The 26,860-nt window shown below is 41.1% G+C and overlaps 1 protein-coding gene across 4 annotated transcripts in view; it reads left to right on the top strand.

The window, feature by feature from the left end:
• SORCS1 (sortilin related VPS10 domain containing receptor 1) overlaps positions 1-26,860 on the top strand; it is a gene marked incomplete at both ends in the record, with an annotated part of 558,785 nt that overhangs the window by 360,419 nt on the left and 171,506 nt on the right. For all 4 annotated transcript variants that reach the window (XM_082674065.1, XM_082674064.1, XM_082674066.1 and 1 more), the window contains one exon: positions 2,513-2,586. In XM_082674065.1, the coding sequence (XP_082530191.1) occupies positions 2,513-2,586 (74 nt within the window). The remainder of the gene's footprint in view (positions 1-2,512; positions 2,587-26,860) is intronic.

The raw sequence follows: 26,860 nt of genomic DNA, 5'->3' as shown, positions 1-26,860 counted from the left end.
GTGAAGGCATGGCAGGGGGCATGTGCCCATGTGTGAATGGAAAGGTGAGAAAGGGAGTCCACTGACACTAAAGGGTACCTTTTGCGATAGGAAACTATAAAAGATGTCACTGAGCTAATAAGAGAGGCTTGGTTTATTGGATTGTTTGTACCCACTGCTTGAGGGGCCTCTGGACGCTCACAAATAACAAAGCATCCCCTTGAAGAGGATAAAAACAAATATCATGGGACATGCCTGACTGGTCCACAGGTTCTGAATCCAAGCCTAGGGGGATCAATTAAAAAAGACATAGAAGAAAAACAATATATACACACAGATGCTGGAACCCAACAGTTCCTCACAGAGATGAATTCTGTGTAAAGGCAGAGATGGCAGTCCCTTGGTGTAGCCTTAGGAGAGCTCAGAGTTTATATATGATTTTCAGAATATATGTGGCGAGTCTAGCCTTCACAGAGAATTATTATTATTTCAAACCACCCTGATTCTCTTACATTTGCATAAATCTTTGTATATAAATATAGGTATTAACATACATTTATAAATAGATATAGGCACACACAGTGGTGTGATCTCTGTTTCCTTTAAACTTGTAGAAAGCAGTGCAGCTCTGGGTTTCAATTAAAAAAGATGGTGCAAGGGGAGAGGAAGTATCAGACACTCCGGATCAAGTGCTTGCTGTTGTAATCCAAGTCTGAATATTAAAATGCAAGTGTTCAGGACATGCTGGGAAACAAGAAGCAGGACGTGCACCCTCTGGCTGCTTGGGTTCTGAATCAAGAGGGGGGATGTTGTCTTATCTTCTGTCGTCTCTAGGAGGGGAGCTGTCTCCGCATTTCTCCTTGGTGCTCTTAAAATGAATCAAGCATGAAATGTACCCAGGAAACCTTTCTCCCTCAAGCATGATGGGGCAGAGAAAAATAATAAGACTTGAAAGAAGAAGCCGCAGATTCTTCTTGGCCGGATGCCCAAATACTCTGTAGTTGGGGCCAAGGGAGCTGCTCGCTTTGGTAGCCAAATATTTCAGCCTGTTTTTGACTTCAGGATGTGTTCTGATCCAGTGGATACAATGTCGTAGTGGCAAGCTCTTCCAAGGGTCAGTAAATACCCACTTGAGCTGACTTATTTCTTGGACATGGCTGGTACATCTGCAGCCTTGGTGAGTCACTTGGTGACTCATTTGACCCTTCACTGAGTGCTGGGGATGGAGAGGGAGGAAAGTCATAGTACTCAGTGCAGAGTGACTCACCATCCATTCACTGTGGGATTTGGCAAATGCAGTGGTGGACGACTGCGATGTGAGTGGGTTAAAGACCAGGCACATAGGAAGGAGATGTTCCAAATGATACTTTTCGAATCAGCAGCCAAACGTCCATGGGAACCAGAATACCTGGAGTAATAGGAATCTCTGGGCTGCCATCAGAGGACACTTCTAGAGGCAGAAAAGGTTCCATGGTGCTCTAAAAATTACTGGAGAAGAGCAGGGGTATGGAGCAAGCCAGCAATGAAGAACGAGATGTAGGAGAAGAAAGACCTTTGGAGGGGAAGTATTTGGAGGGTTAGACCCTGTCTCTTGAGAAGTGTTTCCTTGCAGTTGCCCTTGGAAAGCACTGAAGCAGTGTAGCTACTGGACTTGGAATCTTCAATAACCATCAGTAACATGGCCATAATACTGGGAGTGATGGTGTGCGGATTAAATGAGGGAATGCAGGAGAAGCACTTGGATCATAGTAAGGCCTTAGTCCATGTGAGCTGCTGTTAGAGCCTGCTTCCTTTTTAAAAAACCAACACTGGCTCCTCTTCCCTGCAGGATCGATTCTGGTCTCCCTAACTTGGCCTTCAAAGCCTTTTTCAAGTTGCCCTCAACATTTTCATCTAAATTTATTTAGATAAGCCAGGCTTATTCATATACCGTCCCTGCATTTCTCACCTTTGACCCACGTTGTTCCCTTTGTGAGTAATGCCCGTCCCATTTTTGTCAGTTTGAATTCTGCCATTCATTCAGATCCCAGTTGACTCCCCACATATCTCGGAAGCATCCCTCATTGACTTCTGAGTCTCCTTCCTTTGCATTCCTTTATCACTGGTGCCATGCTCATTATTTCAGTCAGGTTTTGGCTATACTGTTGGCTTTCTGAGAGCCAGGTCTAGATTTCGGACTTCTTTGTATTCCAGACAACAGTCTGCCTATGCTGGGGCCAGCGGTACAGCTCACCAGGCAAAACGGGGTATGAATCCCAGTTCACTCTAATATTTAGTGGCATGTGATTTCCAACAAATCACTTAATCTTTGTGAGCTTCAGTTTGCTCAACTGTAAAATGGGCATATTAATGTCTGCCTTGCAGAATGTACGTGGGGAGTAGAACTGATATGCAGGGCACTCATCTGGCATAGAATGGGTGCTAAATAAATGGTAGATATTATTATTGTTAATAATAATAATCCAGTGAACTGATGTTTGTGCATTCAGTGTACCGTAAAGTCGTGGTGTTGAATACTTTCTGTCGTCCACAGTTATACAGTTCTGCTGAATTTGGGAGAAGGTGGCAGCTTATCCAGGAAGGGGTCATACCGAACAGGTTCTACTGGTAAGTCTCACTCTATTTTCTAGCACATTTAGGATATCACCTGTGAAAATGAGCATTGGAATCTTTTCCTCACCCAGAACTCTCACGTGAATTCTGTTCTTATTGGGTTACGCACACATCCCCTAGGGCAGAAGGTGACATTGGGGTGGTAAACATCTTAAGGGAATGTTAAAGCAGTGTCATAAATCACTTCACAAACCCAACATAGATAACTGAGATTAATGGACAACAGGGGGTTTGTAACTGTTGTTTTGTTATATTTTGATGAGACTTTGAGACAGACACTTAAGAACATTTTAATAGTGACTTTTATTACTAAAAGCATGATATACACATATACGGCATGTTCATATAAAGGTTTTCAGTGTAAATAAGTAGATCTTATTTAGTCTAAAAGCAGATCCTCTGCCCATTCCTGCTTTCAAGTCTTCTAGACATTCTCATCATCATATGGGACGCAACCATTGTTTTTACTTCTTCTTCCATAAATGTTCTCTGAATTACTAAATACGTGTAAATATAAATATTAGTAATTGTTTTTTCTTAGTCAGCTTTGACTGCTATAACAAAATACCATAGACTGGGTGGCTTGAACAACACAGAAAAGAAGGAGGGAAAGAAAGTAATATTCTCTTTTTTTTTTTTTTTTTAACCTTCTGAGCCCATCCCCCTGGTTAAATTAGAGGTGGCCTCCCTCCCTGGGTTACTACAATTGAAAAGAAGGGATAATACAAGTTCCTTTTAGCTTCTGAGTTTCCAAGGGCCTAGATCCCAGCAAAATAAGAACAAAGTACAAAGTATTCTAGTGTAATGTTGACATTACTTATCAATCCCTTTTGAATTTACAACCTAAACCCTATGAAAGACGTGATTCTGCCTTATCCTAATTTATCTAATCTGCCTATGGAAAAGGCATCTAGGTTGTTTCCAGACTTCTGCTAGTATAAACAGTGCCCTGCAGAACTAGCTCAGACAAGAGTTTAAATATCCCTTGTTCACATCATTGAGAATCATTGGCGCAATGACCTTTTAGGAGCCAATGAGCTTCCTGCAGCCAGGACAGTAAAAGTTGTCTCCCCTTTACTCCTCCTGAAATCACACTGCCCCTCACCATGCCTTGGGACTTCCACGTACCTAATAGCTTCCCCCACCACTCCAATTCTCTCACTTCTAAGAGGAATGCATTTTTATCTTTCTTATTTTCAAACACTGCCCTAAGACCCTGTGGGATTTGAAAGCCAGAGAACAGATAAATCTCTTAAAACACTAGTGAAACTGCCTGAAAAAGTAAAAGACAAGTCATTTGCAAACAAACTGGCTCAAAGCTAACACACAGAGACTTCTATATGGAAAGATACTTTCTCTTCCCGCATCACAGAGACATTGATAACTAAATAGGGTTTCTGTTGCTCAGAACTTATTCACCTCTTCCCTGCTGCTCCCACTCAGGAATGGCTGAAGCTTTGTTTTTGGCATCTAAGTTGGATGCCCTTCTCCAGGAATTCAGTTGTAGCTGTCACTGCGTCTCCCTTCTCTGATCAGCATTTCTTCTCTTCCTCACTTCCTCATTCTGTCCCTTATTCATGAGATACCTTGCATCTCCATGTGTTTTGCCTGTAAATTATAAAGTCACTTTTTGGAAAGCAGGTCCATATTTTTTTTCTCTTTTACTGGGTGTTATACGTTCATAGAAAGGCCTCAGAGAATAAATAAATAAAAGACCAAACTAAATTAATGTGGTTCCCCTGGTTTAACCTGGAAATGAAGTTGATGCTTTGCCAGTGAGAAGGTATGAGGGACCAATCATTCCTTAAGTCCTGCTTTCAAGTGACTGAATATATCTGCATGTGGACCCAGCAATTGAAGGCAGAAAGTTGCAGTTCTCAAATGACTGGAGAGAAGTTTGTTCCAACCAATAGAAACAAAGAAAAACATTGACCAAAAAAACCAAAAAAAAAAAAAAACCGGATGAGAGAATTTCCCATGTTAAGCGGTACATGGTACACAGTATCTTCTAGCTCACTGAAGGGCTTATTTACACACAGCTTTGGGAGGTGAACAAATCCATCATTGCTTTGGCTGGTAGTAATTGAACCCATTCTTATCCGTTCTTGGAATGGGGTCCTTCTATCTGTAAGCCTGATTAGCAAAGCCCTTGTAACCAAATGTTATATCATTATCTTTATAAGAACTATACACATGATCATATATAAATTCTAATTAATCTGTCTGTTGAGTGAAATGAATGATACCCCTTCTCTGCTTCTGGGAATGGAGTCTTTCCATTCAAGTCCTGATATTGTGATAGGCGTTATTCAAACTTAAGCAATTTAATCCTCAGAACGATTCCATGAAGTAAGCGTTGCATTCTCATCCCTAACAGATCGGGAACTTTTGGCATGGAGAGGTCAAGTAATTTAGCCAAGGTCACACAGCCAAAAAGTGGCAGAGCCAGGATTCAAATGCAGGCAGAATGGCTTCAAAGCCCATGAGCTACTGAATTAGTGGACTCTACTGCCTAGGCCTCTTGGAATGTTTTTTCTGGGCTGCAGCTGTGAGCCCTAGAAATCTAGCCCATTCAGGCAGATGAGCAGAGGAAATTCAAAGCTCTTTTGGCCTCCATGCCTGTGTGTGTCTCTCTCCAGCTGGGCTTGGCAAATGGCCTCCTTGCGTTCTTTAAGCTAGGTTGTTTTTTCCAGAGAAAGCATGAGACCTTGTAAATTGCACAGTGCACATTGGCTGTTGATGAAATCTCTTGGTCTCTGGCCACATGGTCTGTATTTTCTGACTCTGAGCAACTTCCTAAGGCTGGCAGAAAAGGTGTCATTCAAAGCAGTATTTATTAGACTCCTGGAAATCGGTTGCTTCAAATTACATAAGAACTATAGGGCTATCTAGGATTATTCAGCGAGCTTAATTGAAAGAAGCTCTCATTAATCATTTCTGCTTGAAGCCTGGCTGTGGGAGTGTGGAGGTGACTAAGGGGAACTTTTCTAGTGCTAAATTGAATTGACGAGTGACCCTGGGTAATAATATAGCATTTCCCATGGAGAAAAATGAAGGTGAATTCATATCTTTTCCTCATCACCTAGTACACTTAAGAAATATCTTTATTTTGGGTGGCAGTAGTAATGCCGCCCCTGGAAGTAATCAATGGCAATTGTGAAACAGTTATGGAGTTTAACAGTTTATCCTTATATTCACGGTGGTTGTTGGTAGTACTATCATACTGACATACATATGAACTTTCTTCCAAGGAGTTTAAATTGCTTCCAAAACTGATTTACATGTTTAGGGCATCTTATAAAACATATTTGAGCACAATATTGCCCTTAATAGAATAGGTGTCTTTTTATTCAACTAACTGCTATAGCAGTCTTGTTCTTTACTATGTCAGAAATCAATTATACTGGGAGGCAGTACAGCCTGGAGGTTAAGGGGCTCAGAGATACTGAGGTGTGAGTTCTAGCTTTGCCATTTACTAAGTAAGGGGGTCATGGGGAAGTTAAGTTCTGTGTGCCTCGGTTTTTTTCCCCTGTAAAGTGAAGATAATTAATACCTACTTAATCAAATGAGATGTTTCTTGTGAATTGGTTATATGCCTGGCATCTAAGAGTTGTATTAAGTTCCCACTGGCTAATAGTAGTATTATTAATAGTAGCTGACTTTTTTTTTTTTTTTTTTTTTTTTTTTTTGCGGTACGCGGGCCTCTCACTGTTGTGGCCTCTCCCGTTGCGGAGCACAGGCTCCGGACGCGCAGGCTCAGCGGCCATGGCTCACGGGCCCAGCCGCTCCGCGGCATGTGGGATCTTCCCGGACCGGGGCACGAACCCGTGTCCCCTGCATCGGCAGGCGGACTCTCAACCACTGCGCCACCAGGGAAGCCCAGTAGCTGACTTTTTACGTCTCTTAGTTTTGTTTCTCCCCCATGCTGGCTTCATCCTCAGGTCGCTTTCCCCATTCATAGCAATGATGGACATCATCAGCTTTGGTCTTACAACCTAACAGTTTGGAAGCTCCATCAAACCAGTCTGCCTCTTGCCTCATGTTTCCAGGGATTGAATCCCAGTAGTCTGCATTACTCTTGTAGGTCAGACACATAACTGAAATAAGAGATGGTGTTGAGTCCCAGTTAAACTGCATGGTTCAAGGTTGGAGGAGAGAGGATTTCTAAAAAGGAAAAAAAAGAGAAAAAGGTTCTGTTATCATAAAATAGATGGATAGATTTTCATTACGGAAAAAATACAGATGGGAGAACTGAGTGCCAGCAAGATACTGTTCCATAAAAGGGATTCGTATTTGTTAATTAACTATATACAGTGGTCTGGGCACATGATAAATCGTGCCCTTTGATCCTCATAACAGGACTGTGAGGTAGGGATTTTTACTCTCGTTTTGATGAAATAGAAAAGTGATGTAGTTTACCCAACATAAAATGTAATACAGCCGGGTTTTGAAACTTGGTCTCTCTGGGTCCATGGCTCTTGCTTGCGATAGTAAAGATCAGCTCAAAACTCAAGACTTATTTTCCACCTGTATCCCCCATAATAACTGTTAGTTTAACAGTTGGATAGATAAGAGCCAACGTGCTGCATTTGACACTGAAGAAGAACAAGAAATGGAGGACCAGTGTTAGCCAAATGCCCTGAATAAGTGAAGCTTTTGCCAGAAGCCAAGTTTACTGTTAGAGGTTGATGAACGTGGTTTGTTGGCATCTGATTCGAGTTTAGGACAAAGCACTGGAAGGCAGTTTTCGTTAGAAACCACTCAGTGATCTTTATCTATGCAAAAGACAAAGCAATCTTAGAACTGTTTCACTTAATTAAAAATACATTCAGATGTACCTTATTGATTATGTCGTTCTGACGTATAGGGGGCTGGCTAGAAACAGGGACAGCTGAATGGCGATGACATGTTTTCTGTGACAAATTCACACATGGAAAATTAAGAGTCGGCTCGACAATGAACCTGTTGTTTTTCTGGAATGCCATCTTGTTTCAGTGGTATCCCTCAGGGGGCATAAGACAGCTGTATTATATAGCAGAGGGATGTAGGGATACTTCCGGCTCCATCCTCAGTGTGTTTGAGCAAGTTTCCACATTCTCATTCATCCCCATTGTTCAATGCCAGTCAGTATGAATGACTTCCCATTGCACATCTTTGGCAACAAGTCCCATTTCTTGAGCACTTACTGTGTGCCAAGCTCTGTGCTGAGTGCTTTGCATATGTTGTTTTAAACAATCCTCAAATCAATGATGTGAAATGATTTATTGATCAAAACTCCGTCAAGACCTGTGAAAAAAAAAAATTTAAAGCAGTATTGGCTCATGGATCTGATAAATCAGGTCTAACTTTTTCTAGACTCTACTTGATCCAGAGGCTCATTGAAGTCATCAGCTCTTTTTTCTTTCTTTTCTTTTGTTTCCAAAGGCATTTGTTTTTTTATTGAAGTATAATTGATTTACAGTGTTGTGTTGGTTTCAGGTGTACAGCAAAGTTATACATGAAGTCATCACTTCCTACCCAAGGTCCTCTCATCTAACCTCAGGCATAAGAGGCAGATCCATACACTTCTGTTAATATATCTGGCTATAGTCAGAAAACACTCTGGGACTTAAAATAGTTTCTCTCTGTGCTGATTCATGGCACTACTGCTCATCATCTAGTCCTCGTTGAATATTGCTGCCAAGCCAATTTCAGCATTTTATTTACCTTGTTGTTTGATAGCTTGTTTTATATTCACCAGGTCACCATGACCCTTCCTCTTCTTCCTTCAGATATGCTGGCATTCAACACAGCATCTTCAAGACTTCTAAGCCACTCACACCAAAGGGGCTTGGAGGGGATATGGCATGAGATGACTCTTGTCTCTTTCCCCAGATGGGTTTAATGGATTCAGTAACAAGAGAATTCTCTCGACTTTTCCTTTCTCAGGTTTTGCAAACTGGAAATGGGGTGAAGTCTAATGATGTTACAAAAAAAAACAAATATATATATGTATATATACATATATATGTAAAATGTAATGTATAAAGTAAAACTCTGTGCTATCAAAATAACTAGAAAATGTGATACTGTATTTGATAGTATTGGATTAGATAGGGTGTAAGGCTATTTTTTAAAGATACTCTGCCTCATCCTTCACCCACATCTATGAAACTAGTCATTTTCTGCAGAGAACTTAAAAAAACACCATCACTCGCTTTCAATTTTATGTGAGCTGGCAGTGGAACATCCCGCCACTCAAAATCAACTTTTTCTAGAGCTTCCGTATTTCTGTATTCCCTATATGCCAGCCTCAGTGCCTTAGAGTCATATTCAACTCTGTTCTCTTACTCACTCTTTTTTTTTTTTTTAAATAAATTTATTTATTTATTTTTGGCTGTGTTGGGTCTTTGTTGCTGCTTGCGGGCTTTCTCTAGTTGTGGTGAGCGGGGGCTACTCTTCCTTGTGGTGTGCGGGCTTCTCATTGCAGTGGCTTGTCTTGTTGCAGAGCACGAGCTCTAGGCATGTGGGCTTCGGTAGTTGTGGTGCACAGGCTTAGTTGCTCTGTGGCATGTGGGGTCTTCCCGGACCAGGGCTCGAACATGCATCCCCTGAATTGGCAGGCGGATTCTTAACCACTGTGCCACCAGGGAAGCCCTCTTACTCACTCTTAAATCTTTGGGTTTCCAAGTCCCATTGGTTCTACTTCAGGGAAGTTATATCTGTCCACCTCCTCTTCCACCCTCCCTAGCATTACACTGGTTCAGCATCCCCCCCCCACTAGGAATAGTGAAAAGGCCCCTCCATCCATCCCCTCATATCGTAACTACTGCCAAAGGAATCGTGTAAGCATTTCCCTGATCGAGTGTTTGCCCCATTCCTCATTGCCTACAACATAAAATTAAAAAGAGTAAGAATGTAACCAGGTTCTTGCAAACCTGGGTTCAGATATATATTTTCTGAGCCAACCGCCATGCTCCTAGTTCTTTGTGCTAAATTCCAGGAGGCCAGATAAAAGTCTAAGCACTGGTTAGTCTATGGAGCAGTCTATATCTCTCATCTCTATGGTTTTATACAACTCCTACCTGGGGATAAACTGTCCTTTTTTGTTTTTGCAGTGATTAATTTTAGCATCTCCTATGTATCAGGACAGTTTTGGTCTTTGAATGCAAAGATAATGTATGAGGGTATTTGTCATTATTAGGATCACAGTATCAGACCTTTATGGCCTTACGTTGATGGCTGCGTCTACCATGTAGCCTTCTTTGGTTCTTGCTTCTTGTTTTTCTAGGCAAGAAGAATCTCTTCCTTTGAATTTCAATGTGATTATGTCATAAATAAAACATAATGTGTCATAGCATGCGTTGTATTACAGGTGTGCGTGTGGGATTGGTTGAAAGAATACAGGCTTAGAGCCAGCATATGAAGCTTCCAATCTTAGCTTCACTCTCTACTTACTACCTGGGTGATCTCGAGAAACTCCTTCACCTGCCCGAGCTTCAGTTTCCTTATTCGAAGGCTTATTTTGAGAATCAAAAATGGCATATTATCATAATTATTATTAAGTAACTTAGCACTTAGTATGTGCTCTATCTTTTTATTTCCTCATTTCCATCTCGTGATGGAGGATAAGTTCCTTAAGGACCAAGACTGTCATTAACGTATTTCTATCTTGTGTACAACAATAAAAGGAATAGCAGAAACTGTAGTGCACGCGCACACACACACACAGAAATTCATCAAGTACACGTATATATATATATATGCACAAACATAAACCTCCAGTTGAAACTCATCTTGAATGGACTTGATCAGGGAACCATAATAGATGACCTGTTTTTCCTTCCAGCCTGAACAGGTTAGACTTCTAAGCCATTGACGCCATCAAAGTGTACATTGAAAAGTGGGGAGGATTCTAGATCAGTAAAAGGAACAGTTTTCTATGCAGTAGGTTGCTTATTAACTCGACAGGCTGTCCTAAGGAGTCATGAGATCCATGTTAGCAGAGGAATTTAAACAAAAACAGAGTGGCTGCCTCCTAGACTGCTCTCACAGGGAGCTGTGCCCTAGAATATTGACAGATCCTCTACACACTTCAGAATATGGAATTCAGGTGAGGAACTCAGAACCCTCCATCCTTTGGAGCATGGACTTTATTCTCTCTTCTCTGGAAGTCTCTTCTGGTTCTGAGACTCTGAGCTGAACCATGTGCGTGGCTTGGGTAAGGAGCAGAGAGAAGTAGCAGGAAATCATTCCTGAGATCACATACCAAGAGCTCCAATGGGGCATTTCTGGCACCTATACTAGGCGTGCTGGATAAGAGGATTTTCATTATCCTCGAGAGGACTGGTGTTTTATCTTTTTTTTTTTTTTTCCTGTTAATGAGCTCCACTTGAGTGCTATTTCCCTATCCACTTGCACCTTCCTCCACTTCTTAAATCTCTTCCTGTGATTAGCAAGTTTTCCCTACAAATTAAGTTAAATTTCCCCTGCTACACTGTGAGCCCATCACTTTTCTCGTGACCTGCATTCACTAATGGCCATTATTGATTCCTGTCCTCCTTGATGACTTCTTGGCTCCATGGACTGTAATTCCTCTATCTCTGAGCAGCTGAGATTCAGTCATTTCTCTAGATTTCCACTAAGAACTCTTATGATGGCAGAGTACAAGAGATGGCAGTGAAAGAGTGAAAGAGGGGGAAATCCTCATAATTATGGCTTCCTAATTTATACTAATATTAAAAAAATTTGACTTATGCCCTAGTGATCAGACTTCATTTAGCCTTCGAGTTCAAGACCCTGTGGGTGTGTCCAGTGTCTGTGTCTGTGGTTTCCCTTTTGCTCAGTTAATCATTCTCCACCTTTGTGTGTTCCATTTAGCCAATGAGAGATGCTGTTTGGTATTTCAGAGTGAGGGATCTGGAGTCAGAACGCTTGTGGTATCAACAGAATCCTGTTTTCAAGGGGTGTGACGATGAGCTATTTAGTTACCGTGTCTTCATTTGTATCATAGTCATCATAATAGTGTCTTCCTCATGTATTTGTTGTCAGGATGAAAATGAGATTCCAGGTTACACTCTAAACACATAATACATGGTGAATAAATATAAACTATTACTTAAAAGAGGGATAGGACAAGGTGGGTATTAATGAGTTTCTGCAATGTGGCCATCTCACTCTGATACTGATTTAATAATTTATATTTCCAGTGAGCATTTTTAATGTGTGTATGAGTTTTGTTTTTGTTGCCCCAGAATTAAGAACAATGGATAGAAAATCAGCTTACTGTTTTATTTTGTAGCTTCTCAGATAGGTGAAAACTCCTATCATACAATTCATTTAATTTACATCAGTTGAGGCATTTTCAGAGCTAACTCCTGGCCATAAAGATAGAGGAAACAGCCCCTGCCCTCAAGGGGGCCTTCAGCTGCTGAGGTGGGGTTGCAAAGGGAGCCCCTAGAGAAGTCTGTGGAAGGATATTGCCCCTGCATAGCTGCCCCTCTGAGTTTGCAGCCAAGCATTTGGCTTGACGCCTAAGGTCATAAGACTGGAAGTTTGGGAGAAAAGCTGGACTTGTAATTGTGAAGGGAAGAGCAAGGACAAACTAGATAGAAACTACCAGTCCTTCTGCAGTGCCTCCCACCACCTCTAGCCAAAGGGACCTTCAGAGTGAAATAGCCACTACTTCCCTCCTGCCTTGCAGATGTCACACATATTTCCTTTCAGTCCATTATAACTGGAAACCATTCAGAGACTCTGGAAAACAGAGTCGCATCTTCGCCAGGTTGATCCAGTGCAAAATCACCAGAGTCCACCCCTTGCAAACTTGGCACCTGTGCACATCATTTTAAATCATGTATGACTTCCAAATGAAAACAAAACCAAAATTATGCATCTACCTAGCATGAGAGAACCCCCCATACAACTTAAAACATGATAAATATCTTCCTAAAAAGATGAAAAAACAATTGCCCGTGTCGGGAATATCCTTGGGTGATACTTTTCTTCTAGGGAGTCATACTTCCCCTTTCTGTATTCCATAAGTGAAATACCAACATGTAAGCTCAGCCACCTTAACACATTTTATGTCAAAACAGAGGAATGGGAAAGAGGAAAAAGAAAGGAAAAGATTTACACACACACACACACACACACACACAAATATATTTATATTAAATTAGATGAGGATGGGTCTCTAAGGAATGGCTCCTAAGGAAAGGAATTTTTCTGTTAATAGGCCAAAGAAGAGAAGAAATTGACCCAAAATCTAGGATAGGGCTTCCCTGGTGGCACAGTGGTTGAGAGTCCGCCTGCCGATGCAGGGGACACGGGTTCGTGCCCCGGTATGGGAAGATCCCACATGCCGCGGAGCGGCTGGGCCCCTGAGCCATGGCTGCTGAGCCTGCGCATCCGGAGCCGGTGCTCCGCAACGGGAGAGGCCACAACAGTGAGAGGCCCGCGTGCAGAAAAAAAAAAAAAAAATCTAGGATAGTAGAGTGCCCAGAACGGTACCTGGTATACACCGTGTAGCTTCAAATCTAAAATTTCATTAAATGAGGATGCACCCTTATTTTGTGTACGTGTCAAAATAATTCTACCTATTAAACTTTATCATTTCAATGATTTTAAGACACCTACTAATTTAAGAGATGTTAAAATTAAAAAAATAAAAATGAGTGTGGGCTTCCCTGGTGGTGCAGTGGTTGAGAGTCCGCCTGCCGATGCAGGGGACACGGGTTCATGCCCCGGTCTGGGAAGATCCTACATGCTGCGGAGTGGCTGGGCCCCTGAGCGATGGCCGCTGAGCCTGTGTGTCCGGAGCCTGTGCTCCGCAACGGGAGAGGCCACAGCAGTGAGAGGCCCATGTACTGCAAAAAAAAAAAAAGACACCTACTAATTTAAGAGATGTTAAAATTAAAAAAAAAAATAGCGTTTTGGAATTGATGAGATGGGTGCGCAATAAATATTTGTTGAATGATTGAAAGGTGAGGAGTGGATACTGGAGATGAGACAACCATAGATATTTATTTTTCAAACCAAAGGTTAGATAGGGTTGTCTAAATAGATAACTAATGAGATATGGAATGGTGAATTCTACACAGGAGGGTAGTGGAGACCCAGAATCTGGATCATTTGACTGGGTAGGAATGAAATGCAGAGTCGGCTGAGGAAGATCTTAAAAGCAACAGTAAGATGCTGAATCCTTGTAGATGACTAGCCCTGATGTGTTTATGCATCAGAATCTCAGGATTCTTAAAAAACTTAGGGCTCGTCATATCTGGCTTCTGACTTGCAGGAATCCCTTCTACAAAATTCTAAGTAAGTGGCTGAAAACAGCCCTTTGGATTAAGAATGGAATTTTGTCTGTCTGTCAGGATCTGTCTTCCTCTGAAGACAATAACTAGAGGAAATACACTAGTCCCACTGTTTTTTTCATTGTTGGCTCTCTGGCACTTAAAACATGAACACCTCTAAGCAGAGCAATTCTATAATTTAGAGAAAGCTGTCAAGGTTTTCACAGGCATGGCAAGATGTGCCCTGGGGTGGGGTGGGGGGAATGGAATTTGCTGCAGCATTTATGAGATTTATGGTAAAGGTTTTTACACAAGTGTTGAAGTTTAAGGCAGATAAATCCCAGAAGACAAATGCCACCAGTAATTGAATTTCAAAGCCATTATCATGTGCTGAGCAGAGCAACTTTATGACTCTGTTGTGACAAGATGAAACTTGTTAGAATATTTATGTGCCTGGGATAGCTTGTGCATCACCAACCCCAACCCAGAGAACAAACTAGCTCTTCCATGTGCCTCCTATGAGCAGTTAGCCTTCCTGAGTAATTCAATAGCCAAGGAAAACGAGATGCTTGAGAGGAATCTGAAACAGCCACAGTGTACAGCCAAATCTCACATCTGACCTCGAATTTCAACAGCTCCTGGGCCCAACATATTTATGTTGTCAGCTGAAATCAGGCTTTTCCCATGGAAACCAGGGCAGCCCTAAAATAAATAGACTCTCGCTCTCCACACTGTTTTCTATTTCTAAACAAATGGAGAGTAAAAACATCCCAGTAATAAGAGCCATTTCTCTGATCTTAACATTTCTTTAAAAAATCAAATAACTTCATCTTTTGTGATTGTTGAAATCTATGAATCATACACTCTTGACAGTGGAAATGAAACAGTTATTTTACCTGCTTTACAGGATGAAATGACAACAGGACCAATCCACTCCTTGTGATAACAATGATTTAGTTACAACAGATTGTGTTCCAGCTTATAGTAGCTTTGCTATAATAGAGTCTATCCTTGTGAGATGTGGGTAGTTTTCTCTCCCTAATTTTTTTTTTTTTTTTTTTTTTTTGCAGTACGCGGGCCTCTCACTGTTGTGGCCTCTCCCGTTGTGGAGCACAGGCTCCAGACACGCAGGCTCAGCGGCCATGGCTCACGGGCCCAGCCGCTCCGCGGCACGTGGGATCTTCCCAGACCGGGACACGAACCCGTGTCCCCTGCATCGGCAGGCGGACTCTCAACCACTGCGCCACCAGGGAAGCCCTCCCTAATTTTTTATTTTGAAATAATTTTAGAATTGCAGAAGAATTTCAAAGAATAAGAGAGTTCCCATAAACTTACCTCATGCTAACATCTTATATGACCATGGTGTGATATTCATAACTGGGAAATTAACCTTGATTTAATAGTGTCAGTTAAACTGGAGACTTTATTTGGATCTCTCCAGGTTTTCTACTAATGTCCTTTTTTTTTTTTCCCATCTAGGATCCAAATAAGAATCCTACATTGCATTTATTTGTCTTGTCTTTTTTCGTCTCCTCAAATCTCCCACTTTCCTTGTCTTTGATGACCTGGACAGTTTTGAGGCGTGCTAGTCAGGTGTTTTGTAGAATGTTCCTCAGATTGGGTTAGTCTGATATTTTTTCATGATTACAGTGTTATATATGGTTGGAAAGAAAATCACAGAAATGGTGTGACCTTCTCATGACATCACATCAAAGAGTGCAAGATATCAATATGTCCTACTACTGATGATGGTAACCTTGATCACTTGATTGAGGTGGTATCTGCCAGGTTTCTCCATTGCAGAGGTACTGTTTTCTCTGCTCCAACCTCTATTTGTTGGAAGCAAGTCCCTGAGTCCAGTTCCCATGCCAGGGAAGGAGAATCAAGCTCCAACTCTTGGTAGAAGGAGTATTAAAAACTGTGTGAATATATGTCAAAATCACCATGATCTGGGGCTTCCCTGGTGACGCAGTGGTTGGGAGTCCGCCTGCTGATGCAGGGGACACGGGTTCGTGCCCCGGTCCGGGAGGATCCAACGTGCCGCAGAGCGGCTGGGCCCGTGAGCCGTGGCCGCTGAGCCTGCACGTCCGGAGCCTGTGCTCCGCAACTGGAGAGGCCACAGCAGTGAGAGGCCCGCATACCGCAAAAAAAAAAAAAATCACCATGATCATTAAATATGTTGAGAGAGATATTTTGAGGCTGTGTGTTTTGCTTGCTAATTTTAGGACTCTTCAGTCAGTCCTGCCTGCAACAGTTATGACCGTGGTATTCTAATGGAAATTTGCCATATTGATAATCTCATATATGTATTCATTGGAATTCTTCTGAAGGAATAATTGCTGCATTTGACAATTTATTTATTTATAGCATTATTTAATTGCTCAGCCAATGAGGTGACCAGAAAAGACAGTGAATAAGCCCATTTCTGGATTACGTTTTGTTATTTCTTCTTCACCTCAGGAATCTCTGTTCTTTGGTGCTGAGCCTATGGTCAGATAATCCCCGTTAGGCATTAAGGTGCCATTAATGTGCCACCTGCTAATTCAGGGCAAGACCTCTCCGCCTAATAAAGTCCTTCTTAAAGGAACATTTTAAAGTCTGACCTGGGATGAAGAGCTCAGAAGGGATACCTTTTCCCAGTGACACTTTTGCCTTAGTGGCTGTGGAGGTGGGGATTCCCCTAGGAGTTCTGGGCTCTCCCCTCTGTTCAGTTGGGCATCTCACAACATCTTCACCCTAAGGAGGGTGACTTGGGGGTACGTGTGAACGCACGCACGCACACACACACATGCACACTTTTTCCCCTTTCCCCATCTCTCTTCTTTCCTAGGCATGGAAAAATGCAGGCTCCAGGCTTCTCTCCAAAACAAAACAAACCTCTATAAAGTATACTGACCTCTGTTGCTCAACCATGATTTTAATTCCCAAGACAAAGAATGCAGGTTCCAAATTGACCAATTGAAAAATATATGAAAAATGCAGTATAGGAAATGGGTAGGTATTCTGAACAGTTAAGCACTCTTATAAATGAAAAACCTCAATGAAAAAAAACATGTATATAGATGTAAGGACCAAGAACAGGAAGAGACAATTGATGAAAGGAAAGAAAATGGCAGTTAACATAAAAATATTGCATCTCACATGCAGATATTTACCTACAGAGATAATCAGTACAGTGTCATGTACAGACCTAACAGTACCCCATGGTCAGAATGTTAGTTAAGGAAACAGACTATTGTACAGTTGGCAGAACAGTGCATTCCAATATTCTGTTACGTTATGTCAGTGCTATGATGCAGAAGTCATTTGAAAGAAAGGAATGCCTACACAAACATAGAAAAAGCACTAAAGGATCAACAACAAAAGGTTAAGGTGGTTATTTCTAAGTGTTTAATTTTCCTTTATATATTTTGGTGTACTTTTCAGTATACTTTAACTGAACACATATTACTTCTACAATTAGATTTTTTAAAGCAGTGTTATTTAAATAAATTATACCAATAATAATAACAATAAAGCAGTCAAGCATATTTCCCAAGGGTTGGGGACGGTGGGAGACAACCAACAGAGAGACGCTGTGAGCACGGCAGGATAGTCCCAGAGAATGCAATCTCTTCTCTCCTCCTCATGCGTCCACCTCTTTCATATACTCTCCTTTTTCTCCCCATCTTCTCTCCCCCACCTCCTCTTTCACTCCCTTTTCTGCCTGTTCTCCCTTCCTCCTCCCCCACCTCCCCTCCTTTCTGATTTCCTTTCCCCTTCTCTCCTTCTCTCCTCTCCCTTTCTCCTCTCTTCTTTTTCTATCACTCTGAAATGTTTCCATCCATAGTGGGGTACTCATTTTTTTAAGGCAAATTAAAAGGTGTATATCATTTTCCACCATCATGTTGGTTTCCTTGGCCAAGCAATTAATAAGAGTTCAAAGGCCAGCTGATACAGCGTTCAAAGTATTTTCACAGGATATCATCTCTGTATTTGCCCAGTTTCAAATCTCTTCATACCTTGTATTCAAAACTCCAGAAATGCTTTGTGAATAAACAAAATACTAAGGAGAATAGCTGCCATTTGACACCCCAGGAATTTGTCTCTGTGGTGAAGATAAATCTAATTTCCTCCTGTATCTAACCCTCTTTTACCCTTGTTCCCCACCCAAGTTCTACTGACCAGATCACTTTCCCTTTTCCACTGAGGGCCTTGTAAGCAGTAGCCTCTCGGGGTACTTTTTCAGAAGTACCAATACCCAGCAACAAAGCAAGAGCATGTTTTTGTGTAATCATAAGCTGAAAAAGTATAGAGAAGCTACTCAAGGACGGTTAAATCAACGTTATGTGTGGACCAGGGACGTGGCAGCCCAGTGTGGAGACTGATACTGTATTTCTCAGAAAGGTCAAAATTTCTTAGTCATTTTGCAAGTAACTACAGAGAAGCCACCTTCAAGCTGAAGCCCTGATACTTGAGTGTCTAAACTAAATTTTTTTTTCTGTTTTTTTTTTTATTGGGGTTTAGTTACTTTACAATATTTTTTTAGTTTATACTGTACAGCAAAGTGAATCAGCTATACGTATACATATATCCCCTCTTTTTTGGAGTTCCTTCTCATTCAGGTCACCACAGAGCATTGAGTAGAGTTCCCTGTGCTATACAGTAGGCTCTCATTAGTTATCTATTTTATAAATAGAATCAATAGTGTATTTATGTCAATCCCAATCTCCCAATTCACCCCAGCCCCCTTTTCCCCCTTGGTATCCATACATTTATTCTCTACGTCTGTGTCTCTATTTCTGCTTTGTAAATAAGATTGTCTATACCAGTTTTTTTAGATTCCACATATATGCGTTAATATACGATATTTTTCTCTTTCTTACTTCACTCTGTATGACAGTCTCTAGGTCCATCCATGTCTCTGCAAATGACCCAGTTTTGTTCCTTTTTATGGCTGAGTAATATTCCATTGTAGATATGGACCACATCTTCTTTATCCATTCCTCTGTCGATGGGCATTTAGGTTGCTCCCATGTCCTGGCTATTGTCAATAGTGCTGCAATGAACAATGGAGTGCATTAAACTAAACTTAATATCCATTCTGTTTCTAATCTCTAGAACATGGAACCCTCTCGAATATGCCTTGGCCCATGCAACCGTACTCCCCAGTACGTTTGTCTTAGTCCATTTGGACTGCTCTAACAAAATACTACATACTGGATGGTTTATGAACAACAGAAATTATCTCTCACAGGTTTGAAGTCTGGGATTAGGGTACTGGCATGGTACGGTTTTGATGAAAGCCCTCTTCCAGATTGTAGGCAGCTACCTTCTCACTGTGTCCACATATGGTGGAAGCTGCAAGGGAGCTTCTCTGTCCTCTTTTATAAAGGAACTGATCCCATTCATGAGGGCTCCACCCTCGTGACCTCATCACCCCTAAAGGCCCCACCTTCTAATACCATCACCTTGGAGTTTAGGTTTAAACATGGGAATTTTGGAGAGACACATTCAGACCATAGGAACACTTAATCCTTGCAGGATTTCAGAATGTCTGAAGTTTTCCCATTATTTCTCTTTATCTTTTTAGTGTAAGACACACACATTGCCTTCTGAGTTAATCCTGACTTTTCTGAGACACAAAGGGGTGAAAAGAAAAGGGATTTTTTTTTTTTTTTTTCAAGAGAAGGATCACGAGTTAGTCAAGAGCCTGGGTTAGTAGTTCCAACCTGACACTCTCTGAGTGATGTGACCTTGGGCAAGGTATTTACTCTCTTGAAGCCTTGGTTTCCTTAATTGTGACATGCGGTGTTTGGACTAGTTCCTCTCTAACAGTCTTTTCATCTCTAAAGGATCCCTTAATTCATACTATTGGCAATAGTGGTAGCTGTGTGTACTCTTTCTTTTACTCTTTAAAACACTATTATTATTAAGTAGTATTATTGTCAACCTTTCTACAGGTGGTACATGGAGTTGTAGAGAAATTAGAAAGCCTAGGTTCCAATCTGATTGTATCATTTATTAGCCCTGTGACTTTAGGCAAGCAAATTGCTTTCAGGGCTGACGTACCCTTTCTCTTATCTCATCATTATTTTTCTGAATTTGTGTCATATGTGAATTTTCTAGGCACACGATATGTATTCTCATCCAAGTTGTTGACTCTTGTTGAGCAGGACACTAACAAGGGCACAGCCTTGGAGGCCCTATGTGACATCCATCCCACAGTTAACAGATGGGCACCAGCCATTGATCAACACCATCTGACAATAGTTTTTTTTGATATAGTTTAAGTCCCTTATATATATATTTTTTCCTACATAGCTTTCAAGAAATGATACATTGTATATAATATACACCTGATATGCATTTATAGTTACACACTCCCTGTCTTCTCTATTGACATGTAAACTTCATGAGGGGCAGGGATTTTCCTCTCTGTTATTCACGGCTAAACCCTCAGCACCTAGAACTACCACTGGCACATTGTTGGTATTCAGTAACTATTTGTTGAACTCATTCATTCATTCATTAAAAAAATTAATTGAGGATCTGCTGTCTGCCCTGCTGGGTGTTAAGGATGTCCCAGGAATCCTCAGTCTAGAGCAACGGTCTCCATGGTGAGTTACCTGCAACAGCACCCCAGGGTGCTGGGAGGTTTGATGATTCATGGAGACGTGGGGAGAAAATATTAGAATTTCTGACTTTTTGCGTGCTTATATTTTGATTTCTATTGTGTGTATACTTTTTAAAGTTAATATATAAATACTCCAGTGCATTTCCAGAGCCTATTACTAACAACTCATATATGGGTGTGTGCTCATTTTTTTCTCTTGCTTGTTGTGTTCAAACAAAAATTTTGGAGATTGCTGCCCCTGGAATTCTCTTATGGAATATAATTTCTCTGGGTCAGGTTGTCTCTAGCAGTAAAATACTCAGGTTTCCATTCCTTTACGCTCCTATGTGTTCTACCTGCTAGTCTGAAGTTCTTTGTCCTTAACAGATATGGAAAGAAAGGGGAATTGAAGTTGTCTCCTCTCCTTGTCTTCTGTTAATATGGCCCCTCCAGTCCCAAGCAAGACCTTCAGACCTTCCTCCTCTCACTCTGAATTTAAGATCAGCACAAACACATACCTCCTGGTATCCCTGGCATTTTTTTTTCCTGTCACAGCCTAAGCCTTGCAAGCACTCTCTACTAAGGTGGTACCCGAGTTGTCAGTATTCTGAAGTTTAAGGAAATTCCGTATCTCCTGCTCATACAAACATCACTCATCTCTCCTCTCTATCCCTTTGTCATTTGCACACATCGATCACACCTACCTTAGTCTTTGTTTTCCTGACTGTAGAAATTTTCCTGTTTATATTAATAGTACAGGTTTATTAATATTAAAAGTAATGCATAAATACATCCTCTTGGTATTAAAAGATTACTGACAAGTATAATGATCCCATTGACTATTATCCCACCGTTCTAAACCCTCCCAGAGGTGACTACCATTATGAATTTTGAATGTGCATTTCCAGTAGCATTTTTTTCCTTTTATATACATTTTTGCTTTGGGTTAATCAATAGACAATAGTTAGCTAAATTGGGTATTTTCATGTAGTAGATTGCAATAAAGTAGAGCTCTCTCTCATTAATGTTATGTTCTGGCATGGAACAGTCTCCAAGATATATTATTGAGTAAAATTAACAAGTTGCTAAAAATATATAAGGTATGATACCACTACAGTTTTAAAAGATAACAAGAAACCTTCTTAAAAAAACATTGTGAGCTCCTCTTTTACCTCAATTCCACACTCTTTGATCATTTAAAGTATATTTCTCTATATCTCATTGGCACCGTTGTTTCTGTCTGGGGATCAGGCTCGTGATCTGGTCAAGTTCCCTGGTGTCTCTCTAGAATTCCTCATCTGTATTCAGGAAACAACAAAGACAAAGATGGGGAGGGGCTATAAAAGTGGGGAAATAAGAGGGAAACAGGAAATGCAGCCAGTGGTATATGAAGCAAAATCATTACATTAGAACAAGGGAAAATGGGAAAGGATAGGGAAGCACTGCGGAAGAATGGTTTGCCTCGAGCGATTTAGAAGAATGGTTGATAACTGGAGAGACATGCTGCTTACTTCTAAGCACTTTCATTTCTCTTTCAACTTTCAGCTTTATTTCTACGCAGCACGTCATGCAACAAACCTCACCTCCCATAACCATCCTGAGCTTTATGTATTCCTTCACTCTAGGTCAGACACCCCATTCCTTGCTTTGCTCTCCTACACACACTTTCTCTTTGTCTGTCTTTCTGTCTGTCTCTCTGTCTCTGCTCTGCCTTTTGTTGTAAATGTCATAACTTAACAGTCAGGCTTCTGGTTTGGGGAGTAAAAATGACAAAATGCAGAATTTAAGGAGCTTAAGGATGTTGGCCATGCTGATTCTCTGTAGCCATTATGCATTAAAAAAAACTAAGCATCATTTTTATTTGTCCGTCTATTTGTTATTTGTAGTAGCCTCCTTTATTTCTGGGAAACCAGTGTAACCGTGTAGAGACCAGAAGAAAGCAAGCAAGCATGTTTCTTAGGCTTACAGGGGAGGTTAAAATGCCACCTTTAGGCTGCTTTTTATTTTTATTTTTCTAGCTCATTTCCCCCACATGGGCAGGAGATGAGACCTCAGGCTAAGCTGCTTTGTTCAGGAGTAAAAGTTGCAGCATCAGCCAGGACCTTCCTGACGATGTTTTTCTTGGGAGCCTAACTGTAGCGTTAGGTGAAGAGGAAACCCTCGACTACAGAAGAGGAAATCAGGGTATCCAGCCGCTAATACAGGCGGGCACTTTGCTGCTTCTCTCTGTAGCAGACAGAACCACTTGCTTCTATGGGCTTTATTTACGAAGAGCCTGCAGGAACATGAATGCTCCATCTAAAACAAAAAAGGAAGAGTGCAGGTGTCTCCAACTCCCCAGCCTCTGCTCCTCTGCAGATCTCTCCGCATTCCTCCCTTGGTCATTAGCTGCAAATCTAAATCTGAATAAATAGGTGCTCTCCCGTCACGGTGTTTACTTTCTAATACTTGCTCTGCGGTTATCTGTATCAGGACATTTTGTGGCTCCTCAGCATTTATTGAGCAGTATATTAAGTTGGTATAAACTCAGACAAAATGCCAGGAGAATGATAAACTAGTGACATTTTTGAGTTTCTCTGTGGAAAGCGTCTACAAAGGCTGCATTTGGCTGATTGTATTTCAGAAGGCCGATGTTGCACTCCTCATTTCACGGTGCGCTATATCAGAGTGAGTGTTTATTTGCATTCTTGACTATGATAATCCTTAGATTTTATTCCCAAACAGCTCCTAAATGTGAGCACCAACTTAAGATGCTGGAAGCGGAGATGCACGAGGCTGGCTTTGTCTTGTTTGTATCAACAGAGCTGAGTCAAGTATGTCCTAGAGGACCTTCACCTTACGCTTTCCTTGGGCAGGGAGACCTACACACAGATACATAGGGGCACAAGTTCTTCTTTTCAGCCATTTGTAAACTTATGTGCATAACTTTCTTCAGTGACATCATGTGGCTTTTAGGATCACATACAACACCTTAGCATGAGGTACACAGGGCCTAAATTTTCATTTTATCTGCTACTGCTCTACTGTGAAAACATTTGATCCACCATGTTGACTTACTAGTAGACACCTCTATGGATCAACCTGTCTCTGACCTGGGACCTTGTTACTTGATCCTTATCTCTAAGGAGAATGTTCTTCCACTCCCACTATCCATTGATCATATCATTCCATATCCTTAAAGATTCAATCCATTTACTGTAAAGACTTACAGGACATTCATTCTCCTCCGGACATTTCTCCTATGTCTTCAAATACCAATTTGAATATCAGAACTCTTGTTTCATTGGATTACTGTCTCTCCCATAGCTCTAAAGCTTGTAAAGCCAGGGAATCTGTAGCCCTTGTTCTTACCACATAATAGAGCATTAGAGTGTTTCACTAAATAAATAAATGATTTTATTTATTCATATAGTTGATCTCTGGGCTATTGACTCTTTTATTTTGTCTGTTGATTTACGATGATACATCATTTTTGCTAACGGGCTACCCCTGATATCCCAAGAAGCTTTTATTACCAACACAAATTTTAATTTTCATATGAGGATTAATTTTCACATCAGGATTAATATTCCCCATCTGTCTACACACCCTTGCTGTGTGCCAGGAATCTGGTTGGTGCTTTAAGATGTATATTCTAGGAGAACTTATTTTAGTCTCATTTTATCATTAAAAAATAAAAGCACAGAGATTGTTAAGTAACTGACCAAATGTCACACACACAGAAAAACTGATGAACGCTGATATGGCTGGTTATGTACTTCTCCTTTGTCCAAAAGCATTCAGTAAACATTGATTGAATATCTCTATATAGCATGCATGGTACCTGGCACAGAACAACAGAAAGGTTTGAGCTTGTCTGTCAATAAGGACAGACAAATGAGCCACCACCTGAAACATGGCCTAATTTGTGCTGTGCAGAAGTCTGTGCACAGTTCTGGAAGTCTGAGAAGGGATAACCAACTTAGCTTAAGTGGCACCCCCACTGGGGAGACTGTTTTCAACTTCACTCATCTGCAGCTGAACCACAGACCACAGGAGTTAAGAAGGCAGAAGAAGCGTAAGAAGTTATTCCAGGCACAGGCACCAGCACGTGAAAGCATGGTGTTCCTTCCCTTCCATGAAATTCAGCTCAAGAAGGGAATTCATTTTCCCAGTTAGACATAAAGGCAATATAAAGATATACAAGATACAGCCACCTATTGTCTTTTTATATAATTAAAGGATCCTGAACCGAATTTTTTCATCTCATTTTTACAGAGAGATTCTTTCTGAGTCCCAGACTTGAACAGCCCAATATATCAGATATTATAGTAAATATTGACCAGTGTAAACATGTCTATATGTCTCTTGAGGAAACATTCTTCCCTATGCTCCGGTAAACACAGAGAACACAGTGACAAAAAACAGAGCACCTGCCTTGTGGGAGCTCAGTGAAGTAAGAGAAGCATTTATGCAAAGAGATCCGGCACATCATTATGAACCATGACAGGGATGTGTACAGGGCAGTCTAGAAGCATAAAGCAAAGGTGTCCAAGCCTTTGTGCTTAATACCTGAAGTCAGAGTTACTTACGTGATTGGATAGAGATTCTTGAAGCCATTCTTGAGATCTCCCTCCAAAAATGAGATCGTCAAGAGAATATTTTGCATTAAATTTTATGTTTAAGCTGGTTTTCTTTGATTTCTTACTTTTTGGCTTTGTTGAAGCATACCTGACAAATAGGAGCGTGATATATTTCGTGTACAGCGTGATGATTTGATGTCCATACACATTGTGAAAGGATTTCCATAATCGAGTTAGCACATTCATTACCTCACAAATACCTTTCTACTGTCTCAGCAAACTGCAATTATATGATACAGCATTTTCAATTATAGTCACCATGTTATACATTAGATCCTCAGACCTTATTCATCTTATAGCTGAAAGTTTGTGCACTCTTACCATTCTCTCCCCATTTCTCCATCCCCACCCCACAAGCCTCTGGCACCTACTCATCATCATCATCATCATCATTAATCACAACAATTGGTCTTCAAAACATGCAGAAAACCGTTAAACTCTACGGTCCCAACTAAAATGCATAAATGGGCTAGAAAATGATACGTTGCAGGTTATCTGCAGTGGTGTGTTTCCACAAGGTGTCTGATCAATGACAGCACCATTAAAACCAGCACATCTGTGAACATTTAACATTGTTTGGCTTCACCTCTTGAGAACTCACCAGTGCCACAAAGTAAAAGCAGCCGTAATTCTTTATAATGCGTGACTGCAGATCTAGAGGCACCCTTAGGCCTTCAGGAAAAAGGGCGAGCACATCTGCAAATAAAAATTGTTGGAAACACCATGGCCTGACTTTAAAGTTTTATTTTGTTGTTGCAGTTGTTTTACTAGACATGGAAAAACATTTAGGCAGGGTAAGGGAGTTGCCACAGTAGACTTTGGAAAGACAAAGGATTCTGTTTTGTCCCTGTCTCTTTACATTAGTTGGTAAGAGGGACATGTCACTTGAAACAACAGCTCCTGCCTTTAGAGATAATAAAAGATCTTAAGAGATTACTGCTATTATTGATTTGTCGTCATATGCACATGGAAAGATGCAACTGGATGCAGGAGGATCATTTTGCCTCACGTTGACCCGAAGCACAAGCCAAGCAGGTTAGGTTTGCGTGATAGTTGCAACCCTGTGTTTCTGGGATGCCAGCATCATAGGTACTGGTCGTTTCAAGGAAGAAACTTGCATCAGGTAAGGCGGGAGGTGAAGAACATGTTACTACCCAATAATAATTGACAAAAAACAGTTACCTGCTGAGCTTTCTAGTTTGAGGGTTGTCAGAAGGGGAGCTTGTTTTTTTTTTTTTTATTGTTCATGAATTTGGCCTTGTCAGTAGAGGTCACCTATGGATGCAATCAATGCTTCACTATGGGAAGTGCAGAGCTACCATCTCTGTCTGAACAAGCAGTCACTCGAGTACGTGACTGAAATGATGGTGAAAGTATCACCATCCACCTCTGTACGGATTCTAACCAGGGGAAGTGTCCAAGGGCACACTCCCTGTCTCTTTGGGGAAAATTATAAAACCCTTGTTAGGACATTTCTGCTTCCTGGGAGAAGAAGAAAGCAGAGTTCAGTGTTTCAAACATAGGCTCTGAATTTCAGGCCATGTATCAATCAAAGAAAAGTTACTGGCAGTGATAGTAGGGCCTTAAGGAGACTTCTTAAGATAAAGAAAGACTAAGCTAGCTAGGCTTCAGACTCTGAGTTGGGAAATGAGTTCAAATAAGAAGAGTTCTGGGAATGCCCTTAGGACTATAATTCATTTACTTATTTCAAAGAGCTCATAGACCATTAAACACTCTCCCTCCCTTTCTCCCTCTCCCCTCCTTCCTCCCTCCCTCCC

This window comes from Grampus griseus, assembly GCF_964374135.1.
Source record: "Grampus griseus genome assembly, chromosome: 16".
In the NCBI taxonomy this organism is placed as follows: domain Eukaryota; kingdom Metazoa; phylum Chordata; class Mammalia; order Artiodactyla; family Delphinidae; genus Grampus; species Grampus griseus.
Note: the sequence above shows the minus strand (reverse complement) of the source record. Positions and strands in the feature narration are given on the sequence as shown.